Source organism: Acipenser ruthenus, chromosome 55 (assembly GCF_902713425.1).
Source record: "Acipenser ruthenus chromosome 55, fAciRut3.2 maternal haplotype, whole genome shotgun sequence".
In the NCBI taxonomy this organism is placed as follows: domain Eukaryota; kingdom Metazoa; phylum Chordata; class Actinopteri; order Acipenseriformes; family Acipenseridae; genus Acipenser; species Acipenser ruthenus.
This window is the reverse complement of record NC_081243.1, coordinates 314,561-342,437: the sequence shown is the minus strand read 5'-3', so window position 1 is coordinate 342,437 and position 27,877 is coordinate 314,561. Positions and strand designations below refer to the sequence as shown.

The following is a 27,877-nucleotide window of genomic DNA, read 5'->3' as shown; positions in this document are numbered from 1 at the left end:
CAAAACCGTGGTTCAGTGGCAGGTGGTGCTGTGGCGTGAATGGGAGCCTTTGTGACGTTTATTTCAGCACTATATCAGCATTGAACGAGGACTCCGTGTGTCAGACATATGTTTATACTGGTTATAAATGCAATGTGAGTGCATTTATGAAATATCAATACAGTCTAATTGTAGAATCAATAGACGAAGAAGAAGCAGTAGCATTATTCAGTCATTTTATTAATGTTATATATATATATATATATATATATATATATATATATATATATATATATATATATATATATATATATATATATGAGTTACACACACACAGCACTTAAAATACATTGAAATGAAACGTGTTTTGTTATTCAAAGCAGATGGCCAACAATTACAACTGTAATTATTCAATTCGTAATTAATTACAATGTTGACCACACAAATGCATGCATACAGTTCTTGTATTTTCAACCCATTTGCGCGAAAAAAATAAATAAAAAGTTCTCTAGGGCGTTTCTGTTTTTGAACCTGTGATGGTTACTGCCGGGTTATTTAAAAATAGAACAGGAGTTATCGTCCCTGTAGTTACAATTTCAGCAAACAACTCTGCTGTGGTTGTAATTTTCATTATAATTAGGGCTTCTGGTTTTTTTCTGGTTTTATTAATTGTATTTTTTGGTGCCTGTTTTTAGCAATTTTCGAGTTTTATGTAAATCGTTTTTGTACATTTCGATACAATTCTGTTTTAAATCCTCTGTATTTTTAACTGTAATACAGCTTGAAACCCCGCTAACAAAGCTGATTGTAATCTCAGTTTAAATCTCGCAAGCGGAGTGTCCAATAGAAATGTAGGAATGTGCTGTCACTCAGTAGCTGGGGGGGCGGGTTTAAAGTATTGAGAACGAATCACTGACAGATGCAAGTCAGGAAGGCGGGACATTGCCCAGCAGCACCTCTAAATGTATTTATTATTATTATTGTAGTGGGTTTTATTTTTTAAATGTGAAAAGTCAACGTTAATTGATTTTTTTCCGGTGTTTGTTGGCTATCCACCAATTTCATTTCTATTTATTTATTTATTTATTTGTATCAGGGGTGTTTTATAGCTTAAAATCGGAAATCAGAAGCCCATATTATAATTCAGCCCTTTTTTCAGTTCCTACTGTCTGCCATAGACACATGTAGCATAGGCTAGATTAACCTTCTCAATGGAAGTAAAAGCGAGGTCGATGTGAAATGACTACACAGAGCACACATCACGGATTGACACTGGTCCACTTGTCATGCGGGCGGGCAATGTCTTCAGATGGCGCTAGCTGCAATGCAAACGGAGAAAGTTTATTTTATTTTTATTTATTTTGATTTGCCCACGTGCGCCGCGATTATAAAGCCAGTACGACCCCCCCCCCTCCTTTTTTTAAAAGACTATGCTTTACCACACCTCTCTGTGCTTTACAATGCTTCCCTATGCTTTACCACACCTCTCTGTGCTTTACAATGCTTCCCTATGCTTTACCAAACCTCTCTGTGCTTTACAATGCTTCCCTATGCTTTACCAGACCTCTCTGTGCTTTACAATGCTTCCCTATGCTTTACCAGACCTCTCTGTGCTTTACAATGCTTCCCTATGCTTTACCACACCTCTCTGTGCTTTACAATGCTTCCCTATGCTTTACCAGACCTCTCTGTGCTTTACAATGCTTCCCTATGCTTTACCAGACCTCTCTGTGCTTTACAATGCTTCCCTATGCTTTACCAGACCTCTCTGTGCTTTACAATGCTTCCCTATGCTTTACCACACCTCTCTGTGCTTTACAATGCTTCCGTATGCTTTACCAGACCTCTCTGTGCTTTACAATGCTTGCCTATGCTTTACCAGACCTCTCTGTGCTTTACAATGCTTCCCTATGCTTTACCAGACCTCTCTGTGCTTTACAATGCTTCCGTATGCTTTACCAGACCTCTCTGTGCTTTACAATGCTTGCCTATGCTTTACCAGACCTCTCTGTGCTTTACAATGCTTCCCTATGCTTTACCAGACCTCTCTGTGCTTTACAATGCTTCCCTATGCTTTACCAGACCTCTCTGTGCTTTACAATGCTTCCCTATGCTTTACCAGACCTCTCTTTTACTATGGGGCGTTTTTCTCAAGGCTGTTTTACCTGCTCCACTCTCCTCTTGTGTTTCCTCGCCGCTGGACTCCATTTTCTTACTCAGGTGACGAATAATGACTGTGGCATTGAAAGCGCGCTGCAGAACACAAGCACAAGAACCAGGGAGGACAGGAAAGAAGCCTTTACAGTCTTAATAAGGGCTGACAGTTAAACCAAAGCAAAACTGGAAATGGGTGAAACTGTACAGCAAACTGCGCTGGCTTTATTTCCCAAAGCGATATGAAGCGCAGTGGAAACCATATGTTTTTGTATCGGCCTCGCCACTGAAGATGGGACTACGATCTATTTAGAGAACGTGCGATTCAGTCGACATGAACTCACTTTCCATTGAGTCTTGGCAAAGTTCTTCTGAATCTGTTCACTCACTGAGTCGTGGATATTCTTCTCTAGGGCAGTGTCACCGGATATCCTACAGGGGTCAAAGGGCAAGGTTGGTCAACGCTACCATACTGTCGTCCTGTAACATGGCTCTTAAAAGATCTCCCACCGTTTCACCGGCGATGATGTTGCTTGTGATAAGAAGATAAGGAGCCCCCCCCCCCCATGTATATATTTTTTAATAAGAGTGACTCACCATGGGTGCTGTAATGCTTCCTCACAAGTGTAACGCTTTTCTGGGTCCTTCTGCAACAAGTGACCGATGAAATCTTTGGCTGGAGGGGAAAAATCTGTGTTTTATCTTATGTAGTAGAACATAAAATTTACAAACTGACTGTTTATTATTATTAATTTCTTAGCAGACGCCCTTATCCAGGGCGACTTAGAATTGTTACAAGATATCACATTATTTTTTACATACAATTACCCATTTATACAGTTGGGTTTTTACTGGAGCAATCTAGGTAAAGTACCTTGCTCGAGGGTACAGCAGCAGTGTCCCCCCACCTGGGATTGAACCCACACCCCTCCAGTCAAGAGTCCAGAGCCCTAACCACTACTCCACACAGCTATGGACAAAAGTTATGCATCACCTAGAATTGTAGGATTGCATAATAATAATAATAATAATAATAATAATAATAATAATAATAATAATAATAATAATAATAATAATAATAATAATAATACTATATGAACATAATTTAGATCTTTTATTTAACATACAAAGTCCACCAGAAGCCATAATCGTAGTGCAGTATTTCATGTTAAATTCTGAGATGTCACATTTTCCAGTTGTTCTCAAAAGTATATGGAAAACTACAAAGCAGTATGTAAATTAATATGTCAACCTAACATTATTCAGCAGGTTTCATTCGATTTTATGAAGCCAAATTGGTTCATTATATAGGGTGATGCAAAACTTGTGTCCGTATATATATTCACAGCCTTCATATTTCTTAAAATTTAAAATCTTTGCTGCCACTTTCAGCTGAACCCATAGCAATCGCTCAACCATGCAACCAGATAGCTGCTCCTGTAAGAGGCACGCTGCCAAATTACTGGACCAACAAATGAACCCAGACAGAGGTGAGGGGGCAAATTTCTAAGCAAGTACAGGCATTTTTTTTTAGTAGGAACATTTTATTTTTAAAACAAAATTGTAATTGTAATTATTGCTCTAAGGATACTCTCCGTAGCTCACCAGATTCTGAAATGTCATCCCAGTATGGAGAATCAAATTCATACTCTGCCTTCACAATCTGCCTGTACAGCTCTATGTCATTTTCATCGTAAAAGGGAGGGTAACCACACAGCCTAAACGAAACACACAAAACCACAAGTTAAACACTTTAACTCCTTCTGCACTTCCTAAGAGACATGCATTCATACTCTCTGAGGAGACTGTGAGACGTCTTATTAATTCACGCTTGAATGCCTGATTTGAAATAAGCAGCTTCTATTGCAAACCCTGGGGTTAGAAAACAGAGCGTCACTGATAATGAGGGACAGCTGGTAGATCCATCTGCACAGATAGTAAAGCCAGGCTTCCTTACAGAATATAGGCGATGACTCCCACTGCCCAGCAGTCCACTTCCTTCCCATAAGTCTTCTGTTCCAACAGCTCTGGAGCTAAAAGGCACAGTAAACGGAGATTTTACTGACGAAACTGCTCGATATATTGAATGGGAAGTGTTTTACCTATCAATAGTTTGATGCGATTGCATGTCCTTGGTTTGAAGATGAAACAACTCCCAAAGGACATATTTATCCGTCACTTGTGGGCAAGTTTCCCATCTTATAGACCCGTCCCCTAGAGGTGTAGTTTTTGGGGTTCTCACCTATGTAAGCAGGTGTCCCGCATGCAGTGGACAGCAGTCCCTGGTCCTCCATTTTGGACAGTCCAAAATCACTGATGACAATTTTGGAGTCTTCGAATACAGTGTCGTACAGCAAGTTCTCTGGCTTTAAACAAACAAAAGTTTCTTTGACTATTTTTTATTTATTAGCAGATGTCCTTATCCAGGGCAACTTACAATTGTTACAAGATATCACATTATTTCTACATACAATTACCCATTTATACAGTTGTGTTTTTTTTACTGGAGCAATCTAGGTAAAGTACCTTGCTCAAGGGTACAGCAGCAGTGTCCCCCCCACCTGGGATTGAACCCACAACCTTCTGGTCAAGAGTCCAGAGCCCTAACCGCTACTCCACACTGCTGCCCTTGATAAATGTTTGTCCGAAGATGTTAGACCACTTTGCCTATTTTGACAGTTTTGCAAGATTTTCAGTTCCAGGGGTTTGATTTCATCTGTAGATCAAATCGAAACTACAGAAGCAATGGGGAGGGGTTCTGATAAAGTTGTGCACTACTGTGTGTGTATGTGTGTGTGTGCATGTGTGTATATGTACTGTGTGCAAGCCAATGCAAGACTTCACTTCAGGACTGTAAGCCCCCTCGTCCCCTGTTGCTTGGTTACGCTGTCCATACCTTGAGGTCCCTGTGGACGATGCCCATGTTATGAAGGTAGCGTACCGCGTCCAGGACCTGTCCAATCACACTGCTGGCGTCCTTTTCCGTGTACATGCCACGCTCCAGAATCCGATCCAACAGCTCACCCCCGGTCACCCTGCCAGGAGCCAAATTCAATCAGAAAGGCGACAGAAAACAAACGCTATATATATATATATGTTTCCATTACATCTCAAGATGCCCCTGACCCATATATGATCTCAAGTGAAGAGGCTGACTGTGGGGAAGCCATGGGCAGGGTGGCAGGGTGCTCTCCCTGTTAGACAAACCCAAAAAACCAGGTGGAAGCTGGGGAGGAGGCAAACTCTGACACACAGCCGGGAGGTAACGGATTTGAGGTGAGATACGAAGCCCTTTCTGGCTGATCGTTTGTCGTGTGGTTTATCGAACGATGAGACACTTGCCATTTGACTGACGAATGTTCTGGTAATGAGAGTGCCTAATATGCTTGATTTTTACAAATTTGAATCTATCTTAAAAGTGTCTGACCCACCACTTTAAAATTAAGCAGAGGTGAACACAAAGCCACGTTTTCAGGTACAGCACTGGCTTGAAACCTGGTCCCAGGAGACCACTGGGAGACCTAGTTTGAGGTTTGCTGTATCAAACCTCAAACTAGGTCTCCCAGTGGTCTTCCCCGATGGCCTGAAACCTAGTCTCCTGAAGTTCCAAGCCACAGAGTGGCTCAGTGTTCTCTCAGCTTTACAGCAAACGTTTTAACATTTTGGCCAATTTCAGACCCAGATAACTGTTATCATTTTTTGTTATCAGAGAATTTTTTTTTTTTTTTACAATTACATAAGTTATACTGTTCATTATTAACATGCGATAGTAATCCTCTGGTTGCTGCCATTGCAGATCATTTGGGAAGAGTATAGTTAGCACACTGTGGTCCCATTCTACCAGCCTCACCCCACTGCAGCTGCCCTATACTTGTGCTACCATTGCTCCCTCAGTACAGAACCACTGCCATTGCAGTGCCACTGTCTGTGTGCCTGCATTGCCATTGAAGATCATTGAGATGTTTAAGATTTGCTGGCAGCAGTGTGGAGTAGTGGTTAGGGCTCTGGACTCTTGACCGGAGGGTTGTGGGTTCAATCCCAGGTGGGGGACACTGCTGCTGTACCCTTGAGCAAGGTACTTTACCTAGATTGCTCCAGTAAAAACCCAACTGTATAAATGGGTAATTGTATGTAAAAATAATGTGATATCTTGTAACAATTGTAAGTCGCCCTGGATAAGGGCGTCTGCTAAGAAATAAATAATAATAATAATTGCTGCAGTGCAGGTTTTTATTGATTCCCCCCCCCCAGGGCTTTTTAAGGAACAGCATGTGACAATACTGACCCCCCCACTGTTATCTACCAAGATTAGGTCATGTTAACACAGTGTTGATGGGCATTGTCTTTGGTGATTTCATTTGTAACAGATAAGACAGTCCTTATCCCTAAACTGGGAACCTTGCACACAGTCGCTTCACAAGTTGTAAATGAAAAAAAAAAAACTTGATATTTACACACTCTGGCTACTTTATCAGGATCTGTCTACCCAGATTGGGGTTGGCATGGCACCTTCCCCTGGTATACCCTGGGGTGGGGCTTTTGCAACATCATTGTATAGTTTCTTTGACATTATCTTAAATAAAAGATCGACATTATGTGCATACAGTTTTTTTTTTAATTCTATTTTTTAAAATTATGTTGCAATCTTTAAATTCTAGGTGATACAAAACGTTTGCTCATAGCTGTACGACAGCACAGCTTTTCAGTTGTTTAAATTATTATTTTCGCACGAGACTCCGCTGCCCTTATGAATGCAAGGTGCGTGGTATAGTTTTGTTTTATAAAATGCAAAATTGTTTGGTTTTTTTGGGGGGGGGGGGGTTTGCCATCACAAAGCGAGGCACAACAGCGTGAGAACGTGAGACGTACGTAGAAGCGTCATACAACGACAGGTGTGGGTTCACCTCGCACAACTTTTGCACAGGTTTCCATAGCAACCCCTGAGCATTCCGAAGGATACTCACAGCGTCATCACAAGGTAGAGCTCCGAAGAGGTTTCGTAGATCTCTTCAAGGGAGACGATGTTGTCATGTTTGATTCTGCAGAGAAAATAAAATGCTCCAATTTGTTATTTAAAGAATAGGAGATTCTTTTTTTTAAAATTTGAATTCCGCGACAGTCATTGTACAACCCGCAAAATGTTATTGAATACTGAATTACACACTGCTATATCCCATCTATCTATCTGTCTATCTGTCTATCTATCTATCTATCTGTCTATCTGTCTATCTATCTGTCTATCTGTCTATCTATCTATCGATCTATCTATCTATCTATCTGTCTGTCTGTCTATCTATCTTTCTGTCTATCTATCGGTCTGTCTATCTATCTATCTATCTATCTATCTATCTATCTATCTATCTATCTATCTATCTATCTGTCTATTTCAAAATCTAACGAAGTATAATGCTGCTATTATGGCTTCCGGTTTTGCGATATAATTTTGCAGTGTGTTTCATTATATTACGTCAAATAAAATAAGTTATGTTCGCTTTTTCTTTATTATGCGGCAATCCTAAAATTCTACGGGTTGCTAAACTCTCCGCCATAGCTGTACACGACGTTCATGGATGGGGTTAGTAATTCAAGTTGCAAATTCTATCACTTTATCAGCACAGAGGCGGCGCTCACTTGTGAAGGACAGCGATCTCGTTCTCCAGCAAAGCCTCCTTGTCCTTTAGCGCCCTCTTGTGGATGCACTTCACAGCTACAAGCTTCTGGGTGCGCCGGTCCTGAGCCAGCCTCACTTCAGAGAACGAACCTCTGCAAGAATTACAAAAAAAAATCACTCTTCAATAAATGGAAATGCCGATGGGGGCAATGGTAGCGCAAGTATAGGGCAGCTACAATGGGGCGAGGCTGTGTCACAGTTAGATTGGGGGCAAAACGAAACAGACAGTAGTGTGGAGTAGTGGTTAGGGCTCTAGACTCTTGACCAGAGGGTCGTGGGTTCAATCCCAGGTGGGGGGACGCTGCTGCTGTACCCTTGAGCAAGGTATTTTACCTAGATTGCTCCAGTAAAAATCCCAGCTGTATAAATGGGTAATTGTATGTTAAAATAATGTGTAGAAATAAGTACTGTAATTATATGTAAAACATTGTGATATCTTGTAACAATAGTTGCCCTAAGGGCGTCTACTAAGCAATAAATAATGATCATGCTGCATGAGCAGCAATTGCTTTCTTTGATAATTAAACCTCTCGCCTCTCATTCCTCTTCTGAACCAAAACTAACCCCGAGTGAGAGATTTTCACCTCATTTTTGCAGCTGTGCCCGGGCTTGATTGATTCCCCCCCCCCCTCCCCCCCCCCCCACGGTCCCATTCTGCCAGCCTCACCCCATTGTAGCTGCCCTATACTTGTGCTTACATTGCCCCTCAGTGTAATACAGAACCATTGCAGTGCCGCTGTCAGTCTGCCTGCCTATCTGTGCGTCTGCATTGCTGCTGAAGTTCGTTTGCCAGCCTCATGCCAGTGTAGGTGCCCTGGTGCCTCCAGTGTAATTTAACAACAGATCCACTGCCATTGTAGAGCCGTCATCTGCACTAGACAGTTCTGTATTAAATGATACTCACTCCCCCAGCTTCTCCTTCATGTCGTAGACTGCGGAGATATCCTCGGTCCTCTTCTGCCTGTCTTTAATATGAGGCATCTTCACCCACGAGACGAGGATCTAGAAACAGGGATAGCCGATCAATCTTATCAATATAGCTAATCACGACCTCTTATTAATCATACCTCATCAATATATCTTTATCAATCTTGCATTATCGACATATCTGATCAGGACATCTTATTACACTGCTCATCAATATATCTGACCAGGACATCTGATCAATGTTATCAATATAGCTGATCAGTTTTAAAATCAATTCCCGATTTCAATTCCAAGTCCAATTCCTGCAAAGGAAAAGTTAAAACGAAAAGCATTTGAAGCCAATCTGTTGAATATATATTGTAGATAGATAGATAGATAGATAGATAGATAGATAGATAGATAGATAGATAGATAGATAGATAGATAGATAGATAAAACAATGAGGCTTTTAAAATGGGCACAGTACCTGCTTTTAAAAAGGGCACAATACCTGCTTCTGTTGTTTGAAGTTTAGCTTCTATGTTCTGTGCTCTCCTTTGAGCCTCTGTTAATCTTTGTCTTTCTCTCCGTCTCTCTCTCTCTCTCTCTCTCTCTCTCTCTTTTTGTATTCTTTAATTGTGACCTTGTCCTCCCACTCATAAACAACATGCAAGCTGACTCTTAAAGAGACAGTGTATACAGAATGATAGGGGAGACTCTGGCACTGTGGAAGGAGGGGGGGATGCATATCCCCATAAACTGTACACCCACTTAGTACAGAATCTGTGATAAACTCCACGTTATAAAAAGGGTTTTTAAACCTCAGCTCAGTCCTGTGCTTTTAAAATAGTTGCCTATAATAATAATAATAATAATGCGCTCCCCTCACTGTGTGACTCCCCCCTGCACACCACGCGGCCGTGCCTTTACCAGGGGGAGACCCTCGGGGACCCCTGCGCTCCCCTGACTGCGTGACTCCCCCTGCACACCACGCGGCCATGCCTTTACCAGGGGGAGACCCTCGGGGACCCCTGCGCTCCCCTCACTGTGTGACTCCCCCCTGCACACCACGCGGCCGTGCCTTTACCAGGGGGAGACCCTCGGGGACCCCTGCGCTCCCCTGACTGTGTGACTCCCCCCTGCACACCACGCGGCCGTGCCTTTACCAGGGGAGACCCTCGGGGACCCCTGCGCTCCCCTGACTGTGTGACTCCCCCCTGCACACCACGCGGCCGTGCCTTTATAGTTTTGAACCTCTCATCCGATTCTGATGAAACTTGGTTAGGACATTCCTTTGGGGAATCTAGGTCACTGTGACTTATCTTTGTCAAGGCCCGACGCGTTGGCTCCCCGACTGCAGGCTTGGCAATCCCTCCCTAATGTCAAAAATAATAAAAACTAAAGAAAGTAAAGGCATGATGAAAGCTGCTGCAAAAACTTACAACTTGTACTACAGAAATACACAGATTAATATATATATATATATTCTGTCTTCATACACTTGGTTTTATTTAAAATCCAAGACCCTTAGCAAGCACATTTAATAAGAGCTACTACTGATCTTAATTGCCCTGACTTGTCTAATATAAGCCAATGCAACAGTATTTACAAACGTTTCGTTTTAAAGTGCATTCCTTTGCAGGGTCTGGTCTTCACTGTGATCCTTGTAAGGCAGCAATCTGATTCAGGTCTGTCTGCCAAACAGATCTCTGTAAAGAATTGCATTGCTCTCTATAGGGGCTAGAGTCCAGCAGGCAGGGTGAGTCATGAGAGTGTGGGACTTCCTTTGTGAGGTAGGAAAATTGGCTGGGTGCAGTCTCATCCCAGATCAGCAGAGCACAAGTTGCTAGTTATTGGATTACTGTGCGATATGGGGAGGATTCTAAATAATCTAGGGCAGCAGTGTGGAGAAGTGGTTAGGGCTCTGGACTCTTGACCGGACGGTTGTGGGTTCAATCCCAGGTGGGGGGACACTGCTGCTGTACCCTTGAGCAAGGTACTTTACCTAGATTGCTCCAGTAAAAAAACCCAACTGTATAAATGGGTAATTGTATGTAAAAATAATGTAATTGTATGTAAAAATAATGTGATATTTTGACCACAATTGTAATCTGCCTTGGATAAGGGCGTCTGCTAAGAAATACATAATAATAATATACTTGAATTTGATCACAGACTGTTAATAATGTGCCCCTGTATAACAGGAGATTTCTAGGATCACAATCCAAGACAACGATCTGACCAAGACTGTCTAGCTGTTTAATAATCTTATTTTAAATTATCTAAATTATGTTCATACAGTTCATATAGAAAACACTTGAGTCATAGGAAAAGTGGGCCAATGCGTTTGACCCAATGCCTACTGGACCACTGGATCAGAGATATTTCCAAGGACCGTCAGTGCTTGTCAGGGTCCCAGAAGCTGATTAATCCCTCTGTGAAGTCGGGTCTTAAAGGATCCTAAGAATTTAGCCTCAATAACTCTCTGTGTGAAGAAGTGTCTTCTACCATCAAATCTGTCCACTTTCTAACTGTCCTCTGGTCCTGGTTTCTGTGCTGCACTTAAAGTATTGGCTAAATGTGTCAACTTCAATCAAGCCCCTAACTTCTCTCAGTCTTTGTTGCTCGTTCCTTTAAGCCCTGCTGGGATAAGTCAGAACCACACTGTCTCTGTAGTGCTGAGGTGACCAGAACTGGACACAGTACTCCAGGTGCGGTCTCACCAGTACATTATACAGCCTCATCACAACCTCCTTAGATTTGTGCTCTACACTTTCGATTTTCTAAAAAAAAGCTGAAGGGAAAACAGGGAACTATCACTTAAGTAAACCATGCTGGACTTATGTGTCTGATATGTTGTGCAAATTCGGCTGGTAGTTCAATTTATTAGCCACAAGAGGGCAACATGACATTAAGATATATATATATATATATATCCATGACCATGACACGCTTGAGTGACTATGACTGAAGCAGATGCGCTTAATCACCTAATTAGTGAGACAGTTGATTGGACGCAGGATGTGAAGCGATTTCAGCTGTTGAATTGCAAGCAATGTTGGAGGCCGGACTAGGGCAGCGTGCTGCGGCTCGCCGTCTTGGGAGCTCACAGCCAGCTTTTTCAAACCTGGCGAGACGGTATAACCAGGCACACTCTGTCAACGACAGCGCCACCAACTGGGGAGACCAAGAGTCACAACACCTGCCCTAGAGCGACAGATCATTCTGCAGCATCTTCGTGATGTCAATGGTTAATTAGCACAATACAAAAGTCACCGCACCTGCTCTGAAACAGTGTCATTTTTTGATCTAGTGAATTCTATCCAAATTTAAGTGATACGTTTCTTTTGATGCTCAGTATATATATATATATATATATATATATATATATATATATATATATATATATATATGGCGTCGTCTGTGAACGTAGACAAGGAAAACACCAAAAGCCATCGCCTTAATGCTGAATAACAATTGGGTTATTTACATGCTAAAGCGTGTTTAGACTGCAATGGCTAGTTGTCAACACTAGAGGGGGGTCAAGTTGTTGATTAATCAGTGTCTCTTTCATCAATGGTGTTGGCACTGAAAACATTGACAGAAGATTAAAAAAGGCCTTTTGAAGAGTAGATGCGAGACACAAATGATGTAATCACACGGGTGACAACAGACGCTCTGTCTGGAAGCGAACGCTTGATAATCTGGAGTGATTATCAGGCGATCTCACAAAGCATTGAAATGGATTCCTATTACCTGTAGCAATGGGAGCTAGTGAATCAAATGTGTATCATTGTTGAAATCTATTTAATATGGTAGAAACATCATGACCACTTGCACAGGTTACACACACACACACACACACACATATATATATACTGCTGTGCAAAAGTCTTAGATATGTTGCGTTTTTCTACTCTGATGCATTCTGAGCATCAACAATTTACTCAAAGCCTCCACTAGTGTTTTCTACTATTATAACAACCTTGACTTGCATACAGAAAGGAAACACATTGAGTGAAATAGCTCGCATCGCTCGATTTTCAAGGTGTGGTATCCGAAGCACAATCGACAAGCACAGAGAAACATCATCTGTATGACAAACCCAGGACTGGAAGACCCAAAAAGCTGTCTAACAAGGACAAGCGACACTTGAAGACAATATCCTTCAGGAATAGAAAGAAGACAAGAGTTGAATTGATAACAGAACCCGCAGAAGGCTCAGGTGTGAGTCTGCGAGTCAAGGTTGTTATAATAGTAGAAAACACTAGTGGAGGCTTTGAGTAAATTGTTGATGCTCAGAATGCATCAGAGTAGAAAAATGCAACATGTCTAAGACTTTTTGACTAAGGTTCTTGTCTCTATATTATTATTATTATTATTATTATTATTATTATTATTATTATTATTATTATTATTATTATTATTTATTTCTTAGCAGACGCCCTTATCCAGGGCGACTTACAGAATCATTTCAAGAATCACAGTACAAGTGATAATACAATTAAGAGCAAGATAAATACAATGACTTTGGTTCTAGCAAGTACAAGAATATGACAAAATCCGATTCAATAACGGAGCAGATAACAGTGTCAGTGATAGTTACATCAGGATATAATTAAATACAAAATACTACAGATTAAATAACAACACTTGATTACAGTACTCCAAAGTACAGGATTAAAAGCAGTAAAATAAGGGGCAGATAAGAGGGGGGATTAACAAAGAGGGAAGAGAGAAGTGTGTAAATTTTTATTTGGGGGGAGGAGTCGAATTAGGGGGGGCGGTGACGTCATTGTAGCCCAGTGACGTCTTTGTAGCAGCTGCCTCTTCGTTTTAAGACGCGTAGCAATTGGGTCAGTCTTCAGTCAGACGCATTCTCTTATTAGGACCCCCAGACAGCGTTATTTCTGCAAGACATGATGAAACGATGAACAGGAGCGCCTAGGAGAAGAGGAGAGAACAAAACAGCGCAGAAGATTCATTTTTAAAATAGACGGCAGATAAAATAGCGTGTGCGGTCTTTTATTCATTAGTTTTAACTCTCAAGTCTCCTCTGTGAGATACAAGTTCTCCATGAGATTTTTCAGACTCACATTCAAGTGTTTTGTGGACTGTTTTTGAAGGTGCTTTTAAACCCGAGATCGTATTATTTTTCTTTTTTTTAAATACATATATATTTTTTAAATATATATATATATATATATATATTCAAAAAAAAAAAAAAACCTTTATCATTTTAATTAATGTTTAAAGACTGATTTAATTCCACCTGGTCCTATTGACGATCCAAAAAAAGGCTTACAAATAACACAAAAAAAAATAATAATTATATTATATTATAAAGTGACTATCAATCTGAGATCTTGATTTCGTTCTGGGTTTAACCAGATAATCATAAGAGATCTGGGCATGGAGAAAATAGCGCTCAATAGTGGAGATTGCTCAGTGAACGTGATCCACAGCGAAGAGAAAAAAGGACTCCTCGTTTCAAACGGGAATGGTCACGCTAACGGTAACGGAGCGGTGGTCGGCGGAGGTGCGACCGGAGGGGGGTGCGCACCCGCAGCACCGCCGCCGGTCAGGGCAAGCTATCCAGAAAGAGAGACGTGGACCCGGCAGATGGATTTTATAATGTCCTGCGTGGGATTCGCGGTCGGCTTGGGCAACGTGTGGCGGTTTCCTTACCTTTGCTACAAAAACGGAGGAGGTAGGATACCTTTATCAATGTTATTATGTCGCATTAATGGGGGTGGGTGGGTGGGTGGGAGGTCTGACTGCATAACTGACCATATCATAGTTTTTTTTAATGCACGGGATATTGAAAATGGTTTTTGACACATAATACATATATTTATTGACCCCCCCCCCCTTTCTTTATATGGCCCCTCTTATAAAGAACTAAGAGGTTTGTTTATATATATATATATATATATATATATATATATATATATGTTGTCAAATACATGGGTCAGCTGTTAATGCGGTATAATGTGTGCAGTGCGTTTCTGTGTATTGGGTACTTAGACTTTTTTTTCGTATTTCAGTGTTGTGAAGTCGCATGCACATAAATTCTGTATTATACAACTATAGAAGCATTTAAATGTTGTGCTTTTCATAATGAATTTGGTTTATTAAAACCCCTAAGAGGTTCAGCGTTTAAACGTGAATCCTAAAGATAAACATTTAATTTAACAGAATCTAAAGTCACGTGTAGACTTTGTAGACAAACGCTATTTTAAATGATCAATCAATCAATCAATACTTTATTTATAAAACCCCTTTCGTACAAAAAGTAGATCGAAACGCTGCCCAGGAGAAATCAAAATACAATTCATGGGTTATAGAAAATTAAAGAAAAAACACAGTTTAGAATTTTGCTTTTAAAAAATACGTTTTCAATTTTGACTTTTTTGGGATATGAGGCGACAGTGACTCTCTCTCTCCCTTCGTTTCTGTCTATACTAGAAGCACAGCAGGCCTGATCTTAAATCAGGAGAAGGTGTGACTAGAAGCTCCTTGATATAATCTGGGATCAGACCTTGAAGAGCTTTGAGAGTCAGAAGTAACATTTTAAAATCCACTCTAAACTTCACTGGGAGCCAGTGTTGTGAAGCCAGCACAGGAGTCATATATGGTTCTGATGAGAATTCCAGAATCCACACTATTTAACTGAAGTCAAATTAGAGTCATAATATAGTTACAGAGCTTTTAATACACTGCAGAGTATCCTGGCCTCAAACTAAAGAAATTATCACTTAATGGATGAAGTGAACTTTTGTTTCACCTCAGTAGTAAATCAGGGAGGCTGTGTGGTCCAGTGGTTAAAGTCCAGGGCTAGACACACTGTGGCAGATCAAGCTGGTTGCAGTAAAACCTGGAACGGGTGAAACTGCTGTGCGATAGGAGTCTTATTTCCCAGTCCCTGTTTTTAAACCAGTTTTAGGAGGCAGTGGTTAAAGTCCAGGGCTTGTGACCAGAAGGTCACGGGTTCAAATCCTACCTCTGCCACTGACTGACTCACTGTGCGTGACCCTGAGCGAGTCACTTAACCTCCTTGTGCTCCGTCCTGTGGATGTTAAATCAACGTCCTATTGGAAGTGACTGCATATAATGCACAGTTCACAGCCTGCCTCTGTAAAGCGCTTGGTCCACTACGAAAGCCGCTATTTAAAAATGAATTGCATGTGTGGTCTATTAAAGTGATTACTTAAATTAGACCATTAAACAATTTTAGTGTCTTGTCTGTTGAGGGATCATGTATGATTCACTATTCCATTACTGCCTAGTACTCTGTTAAACCACCTAAATAGTCCATGAAAACAGCAATACAATTCTAGGTGGTCCAGTGGTTAAAGAAAAGGGCTTGTAACCAGGAGGTCCCCGGTTCAAATCCCACCTCAGCCACTGACTCACTGTGTGACCCTGAGCAAGTCACTTCACCTCCTTGTGCTCCGTCTTTCGGGTGAGGCGTAGTTGTAAGAGACTTTGCAGCTGATGCATAGTTCACACCCCCTAGTCTCTGTAAGTCGCCTTGGATAAATGCGTCTGCTAAATAAACAAATAATAATAATAATTTAAAACAGTGTTGTGGTGTGTGGTAGCAAAACTATGCGATTGGATTTTCAGAAGTGTGTGTCTTAAGGTCTTCAAATTACTGCATTGCAAAGTTATGGACGAGGCTAACGTACAGCTTCTTAAAGAGCAAGGATACCTGCTGAATAATATTGCATTGCTGTTAATGAATTACTGCTTTGTAGTTTTCCACATACCGTTAAACTGACAAACATGTGACACGTGACATTTTGAAATCTAACATGAAATACCACGCTGCTACTATTATGGCTTCCGGTAGATCATTTTTTAGTTTCGTTTGATTGCATGATGTCAAATAAAATATCTAAATGTTCTTTTTTAATTTTGTCTCAATCCTAAAATTCTGTATCGCTGTATATGAATTTCTGCTTAGTCTGCCAGCAGGCTGTCTTGTATTTGAGTTTGCTTCACCTAGTGCTTATAATTGAGATGCCTCTAAAGAAACAGGTGTGAGCCAGACACAGCCAGTTCTGGCTGGTCTGGTAAACGCAAGAGCATTGGATTGTGTAGCTACAGTCATTTAAAAGATGTGCTACTGCCTGTGTTTGAATTTGAGTACTGGAATAAAGAAAGCGCTGGGCTGCAGTGTGGAAGGCAGCGGGTTTGAGGAGCTCAGTGGATAGATAAAGAAAGCGCTGGGCTGCAGTGTGGAAGGCAGCGGGTTTGAGGAGCTCAGTGGTTAGATAAAGAAAGCGCTGGGCTGCAGTGTGGAAGGCAGTGGGTTTGAGGAGCTCAGTGGATAGATAAAGAAAGCGCTGGGCTGCAGTGTGGAAGGCAGCGGGTTTGAGGAGCTCAGTGGTTAGATAAAGAAAGCGCTAAGCTGCAGTGTGGAAGGCAGCGGGTTTGAGGAGCTCAGTGGTTAGATAAAGAAAGCGCTGGGCTGCAGTGTGGAAGGCAGCGGGTTTGAGGAGCTCAGTGGTTAGAGAAAGAAAGCGCTGGGCTGCAGTGTGGAAGGCAGCGGGTTCGAGGAGCTCAGTGGTTAGATAAAGAAAGCGCTGGGCTGCAGTGTGGAAGGCAGCGGGTTTGAGGAGCTCAGTGGTTAGATAAAGAAAGCGCTGGGCTGCAGTGTGGAAGGCAGCGGGTTCGAGGAGCTCAGTGGTTAGATAAAGAAAGCGCTGGGCTGCAGTGTGGAAGGCAGCGGGTTTGAGGAGCTCAATGGTTAGATAAAGAAAGCGCTGGGCTGCAGTGTGGAAGGCAGCGGGTTTGAGGAGCTCAGTGGTTAGATAAAGAAAGCGCTGGGCTGCAGTGTGGAAGGCAGCGGGTTTGAAGAGCTCAGTGGTTAGAGAAAGAAAGAAAGAATGGACTAATCTGACAAACAGGAGTGTGTAAATAAACTAGTCATTTTCTTACAGCATCCGAAAATATATATAATCAATACAGAACACTTTCGTCATTCAAGTCATGGAATCGGAAAGCAGGCTTTTGTTGTCTGAGTTCATTTTTTTGTAAATCATATGCTGTTTAACTAACCTGACAGTTGACACAGGGGGCTGAGATACCCTTACCAGTTTAGAAAGAAAGGCGAAATCATTCCTACAACGACACCATTCAGGAGAGGAGAAACAAACAAATCACAAACCTAAAAGAAAAACTGGAAGCGTTTTTTTTTTTTTTTTTTTTTAGCCCCTTAAAACTGGCCAGTTCCCCAAGCTTTTGAACAACCAGGCTCCAGCTAAAATGAAGGCATGCCTTGTTCAGTTCGTCTGATTTATAGATGCCAGCTTGGGGCTGTGTGTACCTGTTACTGCCAGAATAAACCAGTCTCTGCCACCCTGCAAGGTCAATTTACACACAAAACAGTCGCCCATTGCGCCCGTCTGTGAATGTGGCCTCCTTCTATCTGTGCCAGCTTTGCCTGATTTTAAAATACAATTATTCATTTAACCTCTCTGTTCAATTTTAGTTTGCAGATCGCAGACTTGCTTACCGTGGTTTTTTACTTGTACAGTGTTATTTTTAAAAGCACTATCGCTTAGAATTTTAGGATTGAGACATTAAAAAAAAAAATGATAAAACCATAATTTAGATCTTTTATTTAACATCATGTAATCAAAGAAACTACAAAATGATATCGAGAAATTTGTCTGTCCATCAGCACAGAGCAGAGGGAGGCTGTTCAGAGCGTATAAGAGCCTCCCTTTCTCTTTCTCTTTCTCTGCTCCACCAGCACAGAGCAGAGGGAGGCTGTTCAGAGCGTATAAGAGCCTCCCTTTCTCTTTCTCTTTCTCTGCTCCACCAGCACAGAGCAGAGGGAGGCTGTTCAGAGAGTAGAAGAGCCTCCCTTTCTCTTTCTCTTTCTCTGCTCCACCAGCACAGAGCAGAGGGAGGCTGTTCAGAGAGTATAAGAGCCTCCTTTTCTCTTTCTCTGCTCCACCAGCACGGAGCAGAGGGAGGCTGTTCAGAGAGTATAAGAGCCTCCTTTTCTCTTTCTCTGCTCCACCAGAACAGAGCAGAGGGAGGCTGTTCCATTGAATTTATGAAGTTTCTTGTAGTGTTTCTATTGAAGACACTGAGAAAGACTTCTAGTGGAAACGTTTGCCATTGAATTTATGAAGTTTCTTTTAGTGTTTCTATTGAAGACACTGAGAGAGACTTCTAGTGGAAACGTTTGCCATTGAATTTATGAAGTTTCTTTTAGTGTTTCTATTGAAGACGCTGAGAAAGACTTCTAGTGGAAACGTTTGTCGTTGAATTTATGAAGTTTCTTTTAGGGTGTCTATTGAAGACACTGAGAAAGACTTCTAGTGGAAACGGGTGATATTAGAGGTTGTGATACTAAACAGACTTGACATCTCAGCATTCTGCGAGGGCGGGTTATAGCAAGGACGCCATTGTAGCCTGGGCTGTCAGTCCTTTAGCTAACAAAGTCATTGTGCTTCGCCTTCTGCTAATCATGAGTTCCCTGGTACAGATAACCCTCAGCCTTCTGCTTCCTGGTGTTTTGTTTAACTGCTCGGTCACGTGAATCCGCCACTATACTTTGACTGCAACATGATCGGAGTCACGTACCAAAGTATGTAACACACAGTGGCTTCAATGAGTCTGTCTGTCTGTCTGGGAGGCAAACACTAGCTATGCCATGCACTTTCTTTTAATTCTTTCTTTGTTTCTTTAACCACTGAGCTGCTCAAACCCGCTGCCTTCCACACTGCAGCTCAGCATTCTAGCTAGAAGGCAGGGTAGGGTCTCATACTGCAGTGCCCATGAGGCACAGCCTAGAGCCTGGTGCACCCACAGCAAAGCACGTACTTTGGGGTTGTGATCATTTATCACAAGCAGTAAGTCATAACAGCTTCCCCCTTTCCTGAGTGCAGAGGGACTGCAGTGAGTTCACTGGTATCCTTGGCACTGACGGCTGTTGTTATGACTTGAAGCCTTGACTACATGGTGACAGTGCTGTTGTGTTTTTTTTAATTTTTTTTTTATTTATTTACAATCCCATTTCTATTTGGCATCTTATCTCTGCCCCCCTTTTTCTGTAGCGTGGAAGATATTTTGGTTCCTGGCTCGCTGTTCTTTGCTATTCCTGGTGCCCAGTCATCTGTTTGCAAAAAAATCAATGCCAAAGTTGCTGCCTTCAACACAGCAGCCCAGTGCTTTCTTTCTTTCTTTCTTTCTTTCTTTCTTTCTTTCTTTCTTTCTTTCTTTCTTTCTTTCTCTAACCACTGAGCAATTCAAGCCCAATTATAAACATCAAAGCACCGCAGCCTCCATTCCCCCCTATGGGTAAATCACAAGGAAATCGCCCCCTTCATAGTACCGTGTATGACCAGAGCATCGTGTCACAGAGATACCACGGGCCTTCAGCCATCTGCTGGGTGATGTCAGCGCTTGACCGCACATGGCAGAGGGACTAAGAGAAGCGTCCGCTAGTCTCTTAATCCTGATTCGCTGGCTAGCACCCAGTCTGCTTTGGCACCAGTCATCATTCAGACATATTAATAGCCGTAGTTCTATCGCTCAAAACTACAGAAGCAATGGGGTGTTTGAATGCATTTGCACACTGCTGTGAATCAGTAGAAAGAGAAACCTGACCTGCATACCAACAGTGATAAAATGACTAATTTACACCATGGAATACCTCTGTCATGATAGAGAAAGCAATGCAGATACACATACAGGCTGCACAGACACTTGTGTATGTCCGTAGAATAAGGATACAGGACCCTACCCCTTTTAAGAGAGGTGGTGTGTGATATATGAATGTCATTTCTGCATAGGAGAGGTATTTATAGCAACTTCTTATCGGCAGACTAATCGAAGCCAGGTCAGATTCGTCAGCCGTGATGAGTCAGGCTCCTATTTCAAGGTTCACAAAATTAGCCCTGTTTAAAAGCCAGAGAGGAAGATCGGCAGCCGAGTGACCGGTATATAACGGGGACAAGAAATTTCTTATAGCTGTCAAGACGCTTCAGCCTCGAAAAATAAATACAAACGTCCGTGCTTTTTAATTAGGCATCTTAAACAACTGCGTGTTCCTTTTCTCTGTAGTGGTTAGGGCTCTGGACTCTTGACACACACACACACACACACACACACACACACACACACACACACACACACACAGAGGGGTGGAATAGTGGTTAGGGCTCTGGACTCTTGACCGGAGGGTCGTGGGTTCAATCCCAGGTGGGGGGGACACTGCTGCTGTACCCTTGAGCAAGGTACTTTACCTAGATTGCTCCAGTAAAAAACCCAACTGTATAAATGGGTAATTGTAAGTAAAAATAATATGATATTTTGTAACAATTGTAAGTCACCCTGGATAAGGGCGTCTGCTAAATCCATTTGCACACTGCTGTCCATGTACCATGAAATGGATCAGTATCCATAATGGAACATAGACAGGAGTGTCAGCCTGTGTCTCACTGCTCTCTTTCTCTGTCCTTCAGGAGTCTTCCTCATCCCCTATATTATTATCGGACTGCTGGGAGGCATTCCTATCTTTTTTCTGGAGATCGCTTTGGGACAGTTCATGAAGGCTGGTGGCATCAATGTATGGAACATTGCCCCACTTTTTAAAGGTCAGTCACAAATCTTCCAGGTTTAACTACCTGCTTGATAAGCTAAAACCAGGAATGGAATCAAACTGCTGTGCAACTGGAGTTATTTTGAGCCCTGTATTCTATGATTCTCTTGTTTCAAGCATGTTTGTATATTCTTCCAATAAAAACAAATTCATTTTTAATTTGCGTTATAATGAGTCATGTGACAATGTGACCTAAACTGTAACATTTAATTAGTGCAATGATATCGACTCATTTGCATATTTCTCTGGAGCTGTCTGGCTTCAGCATCAGAGAAGTCATGACCTAGGGAACAATTTTTAAGGCTGACTTTACAAGAACTAAAAAGGTGTTCACCACAATGAACCAGGTTATGGAGTCTGGAAAAGCACATTCAGTTTAAGAGCAAGCTCTTAAAAGAAGGATCTGAACGGAATTGAATTACAGCAGCTGTGTGGGGCATCCCAGGGGCTCGCTCAATAGAAACCATTGTCTAAACTCTCTGGCTAGACGCTTCCCTCAAAGAGCGTTCTCACTATTGATTTACGCTGTGCTGGTAACACGCAGGTTAAATACTTGTGTAGCACAATGAGAAAACAGCCACTGGGCTGGGAGGGGAGCAGTGTGGTCTAGTCTAGTGGTTAGAGTTGAGGGACTGGGAGGGAGGGGAGCAGTGTGGACTGGTCTAGTGGTTAGAGTTGAGGGACTGGGAGGGAGGGGAGCAGTGTGGACTGGTCTAGTGGTTAGAGTTGAGGGACTGGGAGGGAGGGGAGCAGTGTGGACTGGTCTAGTGGTTAGAGCTGAGGGACTGGGAGGGAGGGGAGCAGTGTGGACTGGTCTAGTGGTTAGAGTTGAGGGACTGGGAGGTTGGGAAGCAGTGTGGACTGGTCTAGTGGTTAGAGCTGAGGGACTGGGAGGGAGGGAAGCAGTGTGGACTGGTCTAGTGGTTAGAGCTGAGTAACTGGGAGGGAGGGAAGCAGTGTGGACTGGTCTAGTGGTTAGAGCTGAGGGACTGGGAGGGAGGGGAGCAGTGTGGGTAAATGGGTAATTGTATGTCAAAATAATGTGATATCTTGTAACAATTGTAAGTCGCCCTGGATAAGGGCGCCTGCTAAGAAATAAATAATAATAATAATAATAATAATAATAATAATAATAATAATAATAATAATAAGCAACCTAGTCTTGACCGATTTACCAAAAGCTGGTTGAAAATCGACTGCCTCTTCTCTCCTCAGGTCTGGGCTACTCCTCAATGGTCATTGTGTTCTTCTGCAACACTTACTACATCATGGTCCTGGCTTGGGGCTTCTATTACTTCATCAAGTCCTTCAGTGCTACCCTGCCTTGGGCAACCTGCAAAAACCCGTGGAACTCTGTGGACTGCATCGAGTTCTTCCGGCATGACGAATGCCACAACGGCACCATCGGCAACGCCACCTTCGGCAACATGACCTGCGAGGAGCTGGCCAACGGGCGCTCGCCAATCATCGAGTTCTGGGAGTGAGTACTGCTGCTTGAGGTGGCCAAGCCTGGTCCTGGAGAGGGGCTTCTGCTTTTCATTCAAACATGAGTTCTTAATTGATTTTAAACCTGCAGGATTGCTGCTCTCCAGACCAGGGTGTGGCCACCCTAGGTGATTATATAATGCACGGTTCCTACAACTGCAATTTTAAAGCTGGTGTGAGTTTGCAAATCCGACGTCGCACCTCCTGCTTTCATCTCCATCTCTCAATTGAGTTCAATTATACAGTGTGCACATGAATGTGCTTTATAGGGTTCAGCTATATAAAAGTCCTGTTTTTCAATTACAGTTCCCTTTTAATCACTTCCATTGATCATAAATCACAAACTGGCAGCATTCTGTTAAAATGAGCTTCTCGCAGTGGCTTAGACCAATCAAATCATCTCTAAATGAAAGAAGCTGAACTATCGCAACAGTTATTAATGTCTTTAAAACGTCGATTCCAATTCCTTCGAAGGAATGGGAATTGGAATCAGGGATTTGATTTTGAAAAGGCATTGGACCCTGACTGTCTGACACACGCTGCGTGTTTGAGTCTTGTGAAACACAAACAAGAATCTGTTCTCTTGTGTCAGTGTATCGCAGCAAACGCAGGCCCCGCTCCCCTTCTCAATTCATTCAGCATGTAAATGATCCCTTTCCAAGCTTGCTGTGGTTTCTGTTCGTGTCCGTTGCCCACTGAAACGAGCCACTGACAAACAAATGGCTTGCTGAGCGATTTTTTGATTTTGTTGAAAAAGGACGGGAGCGAAAATGACTTGTTGCAGCTGGAAGAATAAGAATAATGACCTCCCTGTGCTTTTTAGGAACAAGGTTCTGAATATCTCGGAAGGACTAGAGCACCCTGGAGTGATGAACTGGGAAGTAACGCTGTGTCTCCTAGCAACCTGGGTCATTGTGTACTTCTGTGTGTGGAAGGGAGTCAAGTCAACAGGGAAGGTAATATCACTGTTTGCATTTAAACTGTACTGTAGTGACAGCATTGAAACACAGGGATTCATCACGTTTGACCTCTCTGTGCTTTACAATGCTTCCCTGTGCTTTACCATGCCTCTCTGTGCTTTACAATGCTTCCCTGTGCTTTACCATGCCTCTCTGTGCTTTACAATGCTTCCCTGTGCTTTACCAGACCTCTCTGTGCTTTACAATGCTTCCCTATGCTTTACCACACCTCTCTGTGCTTTACAATGCTTCCCTATGCTTTACCAGACCTCTCTGTGCTTTACAATGCTTCACTATGCTTTACCAGACCTCTCTGTGCTTTACAATGCTTCCCTACGCTTTACCACACCTCTCTGTGCTTTACAGTGCTTCCCTATGCTTTACCACACCTCTGTGCTTTACAGTGCTTCCCTTTGGTTTATTACACTTTGCTATGCTTTTACTATGGGGAAGTGTTGAACACAGGAAAACACTTAAGAAGGTTCCTTATTAGACTTTCACTGTCTCTTATATAATATAATATAATACACAGTCAAATCCTTTTGATAAAGTTGACTTTATTCTGCCACTTTAAATATAGTAGCCAAGTGCGTTGATTTCAATAGGATTCATTCATAAAATGACCCTGTACAGTACTGTGCCTAATCGGGATCCTGATAATCGGGATTTCTGCTTAGATGGGATACAGCTCTGGAAGACGGTTTTTCCCAGTGCTTTTCAGAGCAAGACCGGTTTGCGATCACGCTGAGCTCTTGAAGGGCCTGCTGGAGTCTCCTGTGGATTCTCAGGGCTGCTGGAGTCTCCTGTGGATTCTCAGGGCTGCTGGAGTCTCCTGTGGATTCTCAGGGCTGCTGGAGTCTCCTGTGGATTCTCAGGGCTGCTGGAGTCTCCTGTGGATTCTCAGGGCTGCTGGAGTCTCCTGTGGATTCTCAGGGCTGCTGGAGTCTCCTGTGGATTCTCGGGGCTGCTGGAGTCTCCTGTGGATTCTCGGGCTGCTGTTGCACAGAAAGTTGGTTTGAAACAAAGTGTGACTAAGGTCTCAAACGCCTCTCGTTTTGAATTGGGACAGCAGCTTATTCGGGATAGTTCCCACTGACTTCCATTGCTTTCGGGACATTTCAGTTTAGCGATAACAAGCTCAGGGTGCAACAGACAGTACAGAAGCAACGTAACTGTAGTGCCACTGTCTGGGGAACTCAAATTTCTTTATGGCACTTAACACAAATATATCACCAGTGGACTTTGCATTCTGGCGTTCGATTTTAGCGCTAATGAGCTAAAGGCTGATATTAACAGGGCTGGAAACATTTTGATTGCATCTGGATAAGAAGCTGCCCTGCACCCCTCTGCTCTCTGAACATTATAAACAAGGCTTGCACATTGTATTTCTCCACACGCCTCGTGTGATAAGAAAGAGATGAGGTGGGGTGTGCAGAAAGGAGTCAAATTCCATTGCCTGTGGGGGGGGGGGGGGGGAATCTGCTTTCCTCCCCAGAGTTGCATGAAAAGTATTTAACTTTGTGTTAATCAAACAGCCCCATCCGTTGTGCTATGCTCCCCCCCCCCCCCCCCCTACACACACACAGACAAACAATGAGCACAAACTGAGTTACCATGGCAACGTCGATAGAAGGAGGGAGGCTGTAAAAAAAAAAAAAAAAAAAAACTGGAGGTCATTCACTCCTTGGCTTCTGCTCGTCTCTTATTGGTCGCTTTTTGAGAAGGCGGGACTGCAGTGAGACGTGACTAGGCTCTCGTTCTGGTAGAGGCCCGAAATAAAGGGCTAGAGTCTCTTTTCTGTTTCCAGTCTATAATAGAAGATAAGCCACCTGCTTTAGGACTGAAAACCGAAGCTTCGAAAATAAAATGATTATTTGAACCAGGGCTTTCAAATCTGTTTCCTTAACACCTATTAGCATTCACATTGCAGGGATTGAAAGCAGACTCCCATTGAATAGCAGTTTGATCCATTCGCGATTTTATTAGTAGTTTAGTAAGACGCACCTGAGCTTGTTGCCTAGACACACTGTGGTTAATCAAGCTTGTTATAAAACCTGGAACGGGTGAAACTGCTGTGCAATAGGAGTCTTATTCCCGTCCGCGGTGATCTGATTCAAGCATTCGAAATCCTAAAAGGTATAGACAATGTCGACCCAGGGGACTTTTTTTGACCTGAAAAAAGAAACAAGGACCAGGGGTCACAAATGGAGATTAGATAAAGGGGCATTCAGAACAGAAAATAGGAGGCACTTTTTTTACACAGAGAATTGTGAGGGTCTGGATCCCCAGTAATGTTGTTGAAGCTGACACCCTGGGATCCTTCAAGAAGCTGCTTGATGAGATTCTGGGATCAATCAGCTACTAACAACCAAACGAGCAAGATGGGCCGAATGGCCTCTCGTTTGTAAACTTTCTTATGTTCTTATCCCAGCGATAATACTGCAATAATGATAATATCTCCATGGCAACCGACATGCCTGATCTCACATTAGCAGAGGCAGAGCATTAATTCTGAGTTCTCACTGCAGCTGAGAGAGAAAAGCCAGACAAATGGCAACAATGAAATTCTCTGTCGCACACTTGAGTGAACAGCTTTTCATAAACCGACGGACCAAAATAAATAAATAAATGAAAAATGTATTGGAATTTTCCGTAGTGAAAAGTCACTTCCTGGTGGCGACCGTTGCAGCATTAGTCACATTATTTTCCATATAATCATGAAACAATTAATTAACAGTAGCTGACTGCAGTATTGATGACGTACAATGGCTGTAGGACTGTGTGTGCCACTTTAGGAATTCATTTAGGGTAGACTGAATTCAAACACTGGATTATCCTAATGCAGTTAAATTAAGAAACTACAGTGCTGGATATGCAAAGATTATAAATCATTTTACAGCAACAGCTGGAGGGGGGAGGGGGAGGGGGGGGGGAATGCATGCAATCCAAAATAGCTGACAGCATAGCAACCAATCAGACGTGAAGGGTTTAGACTAGCATTGAACTGGGTGATGGGACACTGCAGTAGCTGCTTCCCCCCCCCTTCCTACGCAGGCAGTGGGCTAGCCCGCCCCCCCCCCCCCTTCTAGTTTTAGCTCCACCCCTCTGCAGATGCAGATTGCCAGCTTTTTCAGACAGTGATGCAGTATTGTATGTAAAACACCTAGAAAAAAGGCCATTCCTCCCCCTCAGTCAATGACACTGAGAACCAGCTTGTTCTGCGACCACAGTATGCTAACTATACCCTTCCCGAATGGTCTTCAATGACAGTGCAATAATGGTTATACAAAGAGGCAATGGTAGCACAAGTATAGGGCAGCAACAATGCAATTATTATTGATAATTTCTTAGCAGATGCCCTTATCCAGGGCGACTTACAATTGTTACAAGATATCACATTATTTTTTACATACAATTACCCATTTATACAGTTGGGTTTTTTACTGGAGCAATCTAGGTAAAGTACCTTGCTCAAGGGTACCGCAGCAGTGTCCCCCCACCTGGGATTGAACCCACGACCCTCCGGTCAAGAGTCCAGAGCCCTAACCACTACTCCACACTGCTGCCCTATGAGGCTGCCAATTGGTCGAATGGGACCATAGTGCGCTAACTATACCCTTTCTAAAGGGTCTTCAATGACAAACGTGGGGCAGATGCAATGGGATGAGGTGGCCAATGGCCACCACACAGTACCTGTAGGCCAGCCCGCTGTCTTTGTGAGGTTGATCTGATCTGGTGCTCTCCTGGTTTTCTTTCAGATCGTGTATTTCACAGCCACGTTCCCCTACGTTGTCCTGATCATTCTGCTCATCCGAGGGGTCACCTTGCCCGGAGCCTACGAAGGCATTCTCTACTATCTCAGACCAGACTGGTCCAAGCTAACATCAGCACAGGCAAGCTTCTCCAAACCAAACCCTCCACTCTCCTCTCGCTTTACATTGCATCTTTAATTTACTGTGTTAATGCATTACAATATTGTGCATAGTTTCAACGTGCTTAATTTGTCCATCTTTTTGCACGATCTTTTCCAAGCACGTCCTTGTGTCAGAAAACGGTTCTGGGTAGGGGTTGGGGGTTCGATTGGCTTGTGATGTTTTC

The 27,877-nt window shown here is 42.7% G+C and overlaps 2 protein-coding genes across 3 annotated transcripts in view; one reads left to right on the top strand and one right to left on the bottom strand.

Moving 5' to 3' along the window:
* Positions 1-302: 302 nt before the first annotated feature.
* LOC117401775 (calcium/calmodulin-dependent protein kinase type 1-like) lies at positions 303-9,336 on the bottom strand. Of its 2 annotated transcripts, none has more exons than XM_034002608.3 (12): positions 9,222-9,336; positions 8,709-8,806; positions 7,765-7,896; positions 7,098-7,172; positions 5,030-5,168; positions 4,376-4,499; positions 4,091-4,166; positions 3,739-3,851; positions 2,731-2,809; positions 2,478-2,565; positions 2,145-2,232; positions 303-1,298 (listed from the first exon to the last, which is right to left on the bottom strand). In XM_034002608.3, exons 2-12 carry the CDS (start codon positions 8,783-8,785, stop codon positions 1,285-1,287), a joined length of 1,005 nt encoding a protein of 334 aa, XP_033858499.3. In that variant the 5' UTR covers positions 8,786-8,806; positions 9,222-9,336; the 3' UTR covers positions 303-1,284. The 2 variants fall into 2 exon arrangements, with proteins under 2 accessions (XP_033858499.3, XP_033858498.3); XM_034002607.3 differs by having other exon boundaries at positions 9,198-9,306.
* Positions 9,337-13,557: 4,221 nt separating this feature from the next.
* The window catches only part of LOC117401591 (sodium- and chloride-dependent creatine transporter 1-like), a 26,356-nt gene continuing 12,036 nt past the window's right edge, over positions 13,558-27,877 (top strand). The window contains exons 1-5 of the mRNA XM_034002330.3: positions 13,558-14,420; positions 21,199-21,330; positions 22,551-22,815; positions 23,644-23,776; positions 27,538-27,672. Coding sequence (XP_033858221.3) covers positions 14,123-14,420; positions 21,199-21,330; positions 22,551-22,815; positions 23,644-23,776; positions 27,538-27,672 — 963 coding nt within the window. The 5' untranslated portion in view covers positions 13,558-14,122. The remainder of the gene's footprint in view (positions 14,421-21,198; positions 21,331-22,550; positions 22,816-23,643; positions 23,777-27,537; positions 27,673-27,877) is intronic.